The sequence below is a fragment of the Rhea pennata genome, chromosome 7, assembly GCF_028389875.1.
Source record: "Rhea pennata isolate bPtePen1 chromosome 7, bPtePen1.pri, whole genome shotgun sequence".
In the NCBI taxonomy this organism is placed as follows: Eukaryota; Metazoa; Chordata; class Aves; order Rheiformes; family Rheidae; genus Rhea; species Rhea pennata.
Genome location: NC_084669.1, coordinates 34,240,706 through 34,250,318, shown reverse-complemented (window position 1 = coordinate 34,250,318; position 9,613 = coordinate 34,240,706). Strand labels below are relative to the sequence as shown.

Below are 9,613 nucleotides of genomic sequence, written 5' to 3'. Positions count from 1 at the left end.
CAGGTTTTAACATGAAAAACAGGCAGCTTTCAGCCCATATTCATGTGTGTGCCTGCTACATGCTAAAGATTAGTAGAACAAAGGAAAAAAAAAGCAGCATTTTCTGACATCCGCAATTTCTTTAGTAGGTGGTATTTTTGTATTTTATGAAGTGTTCTGACATTAAAGAATTGAGTCATTGCAATAGTCCGCATCTCTAGGATAATATTGTCACAGTGAACAGGATACAGGCAGCTCTAAATAGCAGGTGAAGCCTAGCAAAAAAGGCATGGAAAACTAGGTTAGCCTTTGTTTCAGCTTTCATAATAGCACACTTTGAGATTTGAAAGACAGGCCTGAGTTTACCCTTTACTACCATTCTCTGGCTTACCTGAGAAAAACAAAAAAATCAGAATTCAAAGGATTCCCCAAGAACCTTTGTTCTTTGGGGGGATTAAGCATTCTGCTTTGACTCTACTATCTGCAAAACATCTAATCAAAACACGTCAAGCTACTCCTGCATTTAAGTTACCTTTAGCAGGGTACATTTAGGTGTAAACCAGTGTAAACCAACATCAGATTCCATGACAAAACCCCAAAGACAGTTTAGTCATTCTTCAAACAATTTTCAAAATTCTCATAGACTATTTCTGTGCAGGAGTCATAATAAAATACAAATTACAGGGACTAACTAGTTTGTAAGTCATAAATCAGATAAAATAGCCACTGCATTCTGCTCAAAGCAGCATTTATTAAAGACAATCAAGGTAAGTCAATGCATAATGAAGCTTTCCCTCCTACAAACATGTAAACAAGATGACAGCAAGTTATTGTTACAGTATAAAAAAATTAAAGCTTAGAATGTATTTTTTTAAAGCTACTAACTTTAGTCTCAAAACAGTCTCTGGTCTGTAGCATTTAAAACAGGAGTCCTCAAAATATGTTGAAGTATTGCTTTTACATATACATATTTCTGTAGAAAAATACTTAAAAATACCAGCCTCCCATTGATAAAAGCAACACCAAAAGTAAAATGCATCTTTTGTCATGAACAAAATGTTAAATGCATCTAGTATTTATTCTACCATTCTATTTAATCAAATTAACTTTCTGCTCATTTTAAAATTCATAATTCACAAAATACATCTAGCATAATATTCAGTTACTTTCAGGTAGCAAAGTAATTAGCTTTAAGTAGCTAATATTGGCAATTACTTTGTAATCAGTCTGGCCTTTATTTAAAACTGAGAGACCATCAATTAAATCCTTGTCTTACACTGTATTTTGAGGTGTACAGCAAGCTCTTGCTAAGAAATCGGAGTCAGTTCAGACATTTTGGAAAGGCTTGAAGCAGTCGTATGATTTCAATAAGAAATGTGTTCTAAGTACCTTTAACCTCTACTGAAGTTATGCTCTAACTATATTACCAGTTCTGCTGGTGGCAGTCAGTCCTCAGAAAACACTTTACTCATAAGATTACATAATTTAACATAATCTATTTTATATTAAAAAACAAAATAAGGTCAAATTTTTATCTTTAAGATTTGAGAAGTTTACTGGCAAGAGCTATATAGATCTCTTTTGCAGCTGCTAAGGCAAAACAATTTGAATATTCCCTGTACAAAGAGTTTAAAAGACTGCATAATATTTTTTAAAAGTTCAGCTAACCCAACAAGCAGAGAGAAAAATATAGGATTTGGATGAAGCAAGTCATGTTATTGTGCCTTGTCAAGCATCTGTTGACAGTGAACAGCAAGGAAAAAGTCTGAGATAAGAGTGAACCAGTTACAGGATAAATTCAACAAGAATCAAGCTGTCAGGGAAAGACTTTACAGTAGGACATTAGACTGAAAAAAACAGCTAGGAAAACAAAGTTTTATCGCTTAAGACAGTAATAGTTGAGAGAACATGAGTACATTTATATACAAGCAGTAATTATCATGAATAATACTGCCAGCATTCTTAGTTCCATGCATATCTTGGGAAAAAAGAAAGTATATTTTTCCAGAAGTAAAACTCTTAGACAGGGGAAGAGGGAAAACAAATTAGAACCTATTCATTAGTTCAGTGAATTTACAGCAAGCCACTTCTGACAATATTTCCCATGCAATGAAACCAAACCAAGAAAGTCATGTCCTACCATAATTTAGTAGAAGTTCTGCAAGTATAATGTGGCATTAGAACAGAAAAAGCAAAGGAACAGATTCAGAGAAAAAGCTATATAAAATATACTAAAGAAGATAAGTGATAAAACAGGTGATGTGAAGGTTGAAGTATTTTTAATGTTTTGACCTACTACATTTTGTATTCAAAATGGAATAATATTGCTCACAAAGTTGCTAGCTGGCTCATTAAACTGTCTTGTTACTACTCAGTTGAGAGATGTGGTTAAATACCTTGTACTGATTTGAAAAACCTTAACTGTGGAACCAACTATGAATTTTAAAAGTATTGATAGAAAAGCGTTAATATAGCCTTTGTCACTACTTAATTAGCAAGTCATGTTTGTCAGCAGCAATAGCTTCCCATACATGGTATGTACAGCTACTTAATGACCACAGTTGTGCTGAAGTCTAAATTTCTGCTCAAATGATCTCGAGCCCCTTAAGCGTGCAAGGAACGCAGCCCCTGGAAGAGCATCTACATGAACCTGCAACAGGAGTGTAATTCTGTAAGTACCCACCCTGCTCCTTCATACAGGATTATAATTCTCTCAGTTTTATTGTCATGCCTACCAAAAAAGCCAGACAAACATTATGAGTTAGTGCAAAGTGCACCAGCAAGTGCTTAAGAAGGATGCTTAACTGCAGAATGAGGAATTAGGGATAACATTCAAAACCCCAATTATTCTAACTTTCAAGGAGATGCAGATCAAAAGTCTCATCTTCTAACTTCATACCTACCAAATTACACAATCTTACCCTATCTATAGGTTTCCCACATTCAGAGGAAAAGATGGGAAGCACAAGCATTCCTGGCATGCGAGGGATAAACCACACCCCATGGAGGCTGCCTTCCCCATCAAGGTCTCTTCCAAAGCCCACAGATTTCTGCACAAGTTGATTTTACTATCAAAAAGGGAATAAATCTTAGTACAGAATGCAAAGGGACAGATAAATCAGAAATGTAGTACTGTACAAATCTAATGGGCTGTAAAAAAAAAAAAAAAAAAACCACACACACACACTGAGTCCTGCCCAGTGTCTTCAAATACCAGACAGTGAGACTAGTAAAGTAATCTGAGAGCAGCCAGTGCCAATTCCCAAATACAAATATGCACAAACAGCTCCTTACAAAGCTAGATCACAAACCAGGTTTGGTTAGAGGATACCATTTTTGCACCATATTCATTTGGGAGAGAGCAGGCTTCCTGTCTTCCGGTATGTTACTCTTGTAGAAAAAGTACAAGCCTTGCCTTTTAATGACATATGGAATATTGCAACTTCTTACTAAAGCGTTCAACTTCCTTGGCACACTAAAAGCACTGTATCATCTATATTGTTAAATTTGTCCCTGACTCTACACTTGACTTACAAAATGCCTACTATAGCAAGTCAGTAACACGATGCCAGTACAGACCAGCTGCATTTTCACACTATTCAAACCCTGGCCCTCAAAAGGCTGCAGAAGACTACTGTAGTCCATAGTAACAGGCCATTAAGAGTTGACCAGCAGTGAACTTGCTATAGCTGCAAGAATATACAGAAAAAGAACTGCGGTACACCCAAACCTTAAGAAAACATTTAAAAGCACTGCAGCAGGCTTGCAGATGACTGCCATATGCAGAGGCAGGTCTAAGGATTAGTGTCCAAGATCCAAGGATAAGAGGAATCGCATGCCATTTTCCTTTAAAGAAGCACCATGCTTGCCAATTGAAATAGTAAAATGCTATCTACAGAAAGTGGGGGCTTCCCCCTCCCAATCCACAGTAGAAATCATCGTTTAGAAAACTAAAAATTAGTCTGCATCTGAGAAAGACAGAAAATATACTCAAGAGGGACCTCAAGTCATTTTGACAAGTCCCTGCCTTGAATGACATTCCAAAATTAATTTTACTGTGCAAATATTTATGATATAGGACACTAGGTTATGGCATGACTGACTTAGTCAATTAGAAAAAGCTATTTATATGTAAATATTTTTGTAATAACTTCAGCAGCAGCAGAAAGTACTACACAGCCAATTTTAAAATGGGTTTTAGAACCCATGTATGATATGAAATGTACATACTATAAATATATACACACACACATATATATTCATATAAAGTATTTCAGAGCAAAAACAATCTATGGCCTGAATAGTCTATATTACATGCCTTCACATCAGCATGACTTCTGTTACAGAACTGATAGACCGCAGGCATCTGAGCAGCCTGTCACTGAAACTGCTACAAGTTTCACTTACAATTTTAACCAAAAACTGACTTTGCAAGTCTTATTGCCTCTAACTAAAGAGGGGGCAGGGAGGGGAACGCTACAGACAAAACGCTGCAGCCCTGCAACACACAGAAAGGCACCTGATAATGTTAGCATTAGTAGCAGTTTCTACAGCACCTAAGATGCTATTTAAGTAAAACAAGATAAATTTAAAAAGGAGTATGAAATACATGTATTGCTGGCATTCAAGAGAAAAAAAAACTAACCTACCTAAGAAGTCACTAAAATAACATGTACAGCTGTGAATTAGTAAAAGTGTGCAAAACTATGTAGTTTTGCATAAAGTGCTACACATACCCCCAGTTTGCACCTGTTAGTCTTATGCACGTTTATCAAGCTTGGAAATATAACAAGAGAAGATCTTAAGGATATACCAGATACATCTGGTCTTTCCTTTTCCTTCCCCACCTTCAGCCACTGTCCTTTAAACAGTGCATTTTGAAATTGCATATATGCTTTTTCAGGAATCATAGCGCAGAAAAAGTATTCCTGTCTTCCCATATATACTAGGGGACACTGGATTTGATTTCATGAGTTCCAAATACTTACAGCTTCTGCTAACTCAATTGGACTTCAATTATTTGGGTCTGTTAGCACCTCTGGAAAAAGCCAGCGTATTTTGTGTCACTCATTTAATTCTTATGAGTGCTGAAATCTGTATTATAACTTGGCCAGATTTATGTCTGAACAATAAGCAAGTACAGAAAAGTAAAGGAATACTTTATCCAACAGGCTCATAAAACCAAGTCCTCCCGTATCTGTTCATATAGACTCATTATATGAATTATACACAGATCTTTAACACTTGATGTACAGAAGTCAAGTAGTTGTAATACAGCAGTTTGTCTTGCAGGCATTGTGCAGTACCCTCAAAAATACACCGTAGGTCTCTTCTTTACTCTGTATTTCAGTGATCCATATCGTATCTGAGAAATGAAAAAACAGAACTTAAAAGTTAAGATCACTGCACACAAATATTATTTAACTTTCCACTACCGCAATTCAGTAAATTGTCTTTTAACATGCTTTCGGCACTCCACATATTCAATAAGATAATCTAGCTATGTCAGAGACTCATCTTCAATACAATTGGACAAGAAGGGAAAGTCAACTGTTTTCACAGAATTACGTAAGAGCTCTTGGGAGAGTCTATAGATATTTATTCTGAGGAATCTTCAATTCTGTGGCACATGTATATACAAATGACTGAATCCTATATAAAAACTTTCATGGGTTTTAAGTGAAAGTAGGCAATATGAGATAGCACAAAATGTCTGTGGAATGAGAAGTTCTGAATAGTCTTTCATCTATTAAACAGCAGACATAACCATGCACACCTAAGACACTCAAAATGCAAATGAGATTACCTACATTCTCTCCTGGTGAATGCAATTGCTGGAATCTGGGCTTAGAGGTGCCAGTATTAACATTACAGCACACATTATTTCATCTCCTCCTCCCTTTTTCCTCTGCAGTTAATTTTCTCCCACCTCCAACATATTCTGCTTAAACGCCCTAAGGAACAAGGGCTCCAAGTCTCATTATCACCACATATTTCCTTCTCCATTTGACATTCTACAACCCAGTTATTGTTGATAATCCCTCTAAAATTAAGAAAAATATTCTGTATTATTAAAAGCAAAGTACTGAAGTATTGAGTTTAACCATGTAAGTTATACTTGCCTCTTTACGGGCTTTAATAGTTTTCACAGATTTCATGCTTTGAGACCTTCGAAGGCCTCTCTGAGCAAACATCTCATCTTCTGAATACGTCCCCTCCACATCTTCATCTGTTTTATCATCTCCAGGATTTTTTTCCAATGGAATTTTGTAACCTTTAAAAAACAGTTGTATAGAAGTGTTTAATAGAAAATAATTACCTTTTAGATTTCTAATAAAAGCCATGAGTTTCGTCTTTATTTAGCTAAACAATGCATCAGTCTGCCAGCTGGCTGCAGGGGGAGGGAAGAGAAAAAAGGCCTCTAGTCTATCAGGAGCAATGTGTTCTGTGAATCACAGCATACAAGTCATTTAATTTCACAGGCATGTGATGCAACAGTCCCTTAAACTGCCAAAATTAAAGCATCAGTCTGATAGCTTTTGCTTTATATTAAGCTGGAAAAGCAATCTTGGTCATTGAGAAGTACTTAACCTTTTTGCCACAATGCTGTTTGAAGACTATTCTAGAAAAAACAATATTGCACACATGTGGATGAAAATCCTCATTCCGATCTCTTCCTTAGATTGTGTATCCTGTAGTCTTCTCCAGTCACAAATAAATGTACTAACACTGGCACTGAGACCAATCTGAGCAATAGCTCTCTCTTCACATCCTGACAGCTTAAGAGTTTATTACGCTGAAAGTTCTACCTTTACAGGTAAAAGCTATTAAATGAGCAACTTACCTCTCAACATTCCTATTATAAATTCTGAACTGACTACATACTTTAAAAAACACAACTAAGCATCAAAGTCAGAAACATCAGTGCATCACTATTGTACACTTGACTTCTTAGTGTATTTACTTGATTACTCTTTCCTTCAAAGCTTTTCTATTTCATAATTAAAAACAAATCAGAAGTTTTCCAATTGCTCAATTTTAGTTTCCTTCTCTCTTCCCATCACCACTCCCTTCACTGTTCCCATTAAAAATTCTACATTGAGGAGCCACAGAGGACTCCTCCCAAATAAAGTTCACTGACATATCCTAGCAACTAGAATGCAATTTCATGTTTACTTGGAAGAGTTTAAGTTATTGTAGTTTAGCATTAAAGTAAAATACTGTATTCATAGAAATCTCACAGCATCCTTTAAAATAATGAAATAGTTCCAAGTTTCATGTTATTTTTTCACTTAGGAAGTATCATGTATCTGTGCTTTTTGAATTTACTTTTTAATAGCATGTCTTGAGTCCCCGGAGAGATGTTAGATGAAATGTAAGATGAAATCTTGGAAGTCTAAAAGCATGAACAAGAACAGTGATCTTCATGATTTAATTTCCAATTCCATATAAGCTTAATTAACACCAATTAATTATGTTTCTTCCCCCAGTCTTCTTGTGCTCCACTCCTTCTCCCAAAGGAAGGCATCCTAACCTTTCTACTTCATTTCTCCAATTTACTGCCAGAATTCATTTTACACTTATAATTTAGGATCTAGAACTAGATTTTTAGATCAATCTTTCCTCCTATTCATATGCCTCTGCACATATATTTAATATCAAAGTTCATTTCAGGTAGATGCAAGGTTGAAGTGTTATTTTTAAGGGTAGTTTAAACCCTCCAAACTAGAACCAAGATTATTACCAAAGACTCTCACTAGAGGGTGCAAACTGCTTAAAAACAGGTGCTCGAAAGATCTTCAGGGTCATGAAACCCCACTCTCATCACAGGCATAAGGCCCTCAAACAGAGTCTGTTTTTTGTACCCAGGCCTCCATTTAGAAAGCCATTCCAGAACCTGCAGCCTCTAACATTTAAGGACATCTTTCAGACTCCAAAACCAGGACAACTTAAGCCAGCAGTTTCTTTAGGCCTAAGCAGATTCTGTCCCGGTCATTTATTTCCTCAATGCCCTTTTCAGCTTTTCTTTTTGTAAGTTTAAAATCAAGCTCACCTACTCTACATCTGTTGACGCAGACTTGCCTCCTTTGCCATTCTAGAGGCAAACTGTGCCTCTAATACAGCTTTAATTCATCGTTCTTAAACATGGAAGATTTGAATCACATGCTGTGTTGCAAGCAGTATATTATTAGAGATGCACTGAGTGACACTTCCGCTTCATCTCTACTTGTGACACCTCTTCTGAGCATCAAGTTACATTTGCCTTTTTTACAACAATTACACTAGCAGGTCAGTCTTTCTACAGCTAGGTCTTTCTAACTGGTTCACACAGGAACTTGTCTCAGATTTAAGCCTGATAAAGGCAACGAAATCTTGCTTCATAGTCCTCACAACTCTTCCCACCACCACACCACCACTTTTTTTCCTTAAATATACCTAATGCTGAAGCAATTCCAGAAGATGTAGAAAAGCCTAGTAGCTTTGGGCAAAGAAATAGAAATAATCAAGAAAGTTAAACTAATTCTAACAAAGCATTTTGATATAAGAGACCAAATCTCAATTATTTATGCAGCATAATCTATAACTAAATAATTTTTACTGAAAATGGAATTTTGAGCATTTGCAAGTTATTTCAGGTAAATAACTAATGCTCTGCAATGACATAACCTATAAAGCAACTCTGCAAATTCACAGGCTTTTCCTCTGTCCAGTAGCCCTATGATTACCATGACCTACACAGGACATCGCCTGGTCTCAATTACCAATTGAGCTTTGGGCCATTCATGAGGCTATTTACTCCTCAGAACTGCCATGCGCTACCATTTGATTCCTGGAATTCTTCATACTCCACAACCACCACTGCTCCCCAAAAAGGAGAGGTGTAAAGAAACAAGAAGCTTAACTAAAACAGGGCAGAGGGAAGAAGGAAAAAACAGCCAAATTAAGAAAGTTTTTGTAAGAAATACCAACCACTTTACATTTTAGCCTCTCAATTTAAAAAGGGAGAATTGACAGATCTGCTGAAGCCTTTTTTAAGCAGCAGAGAATCTAGAGTACAGTACACTAAAGAAAAATTTCTGCAGAAACATATTGGTCACTGTACACCATCTTCTGACCACAGATACACTATTTATTATGACAACTTAATGTTTTAATTCTTCCTATCACCTTCCCATCATTAAGCTTTATCTTGGCTAATAATTCTTGTTGCTCATTAGTAGGAGTAATGAGCATGTGGCTCACTGATAGTGGCTGTAAGAAAGTAGTTTTGAAGGTATTTAACTGATGCAATGCATCCTGCTCAAATCAACTCTGTTCAAGTGTACAGAGATCCTTTGGAGCCTTTACCACATCTAGACAGAAAGTGTATTCCTATTCTTCTGCATTTTCATCTTTCATGTGCTGTCTTACAGCTAAAAAAATTAACCCCCCCCCCCCCCCCCGACACTTACCTGGAGATTCACTTGCAGAGGCTCTGGTTTTCTTTTTTGTTTCTGGCAGTGTTTGATAGGGTCTCTGTCCCACTGGCTCATCTCCTTGTATAGTAGTCAAGTCATGCATACTGAAACTTCTCAGCTTCTCAGTTATTGCACCTTGACTCTGAAATACAAGAGCATCTTTGAAAACAAAATTT

The 9,613-nt window shown here is 36.4% G+C and overlaps 1 protein-coding gene across 1 annotated transcript in view; it reads right to left on the bottom strand.

Moving 5' to 3' along the window:
* Positions 1-710: 710 nt before the first annotated feature.
* Positions 711-9,613, bottom strand: part of REEP3 (receptor accessory protein 3) — a 41,743-nt gene continuing 32,840 nt past the window's right edge. Inside the window, exons 6-8 of the mRNA XM_062579736.1 lie at positions 9,432-9,579; positions 6,102-6,253; positions 711-5,344 (exon numbers count right to left, since the gene is read on the bottom strand). Coding sequence (XP_062435720.1) covers positions 5,288-5,344; positions 6,102-6,253; positions 9,432-9,579 — 357 coding nt within the window. The 3' untranslated portion in view covers positions 711-5,287. The remainder of the gene's footprint in view (positions 5,345-6,101; positions 6,254-9,431; positions 9,580-9,613) is intronic.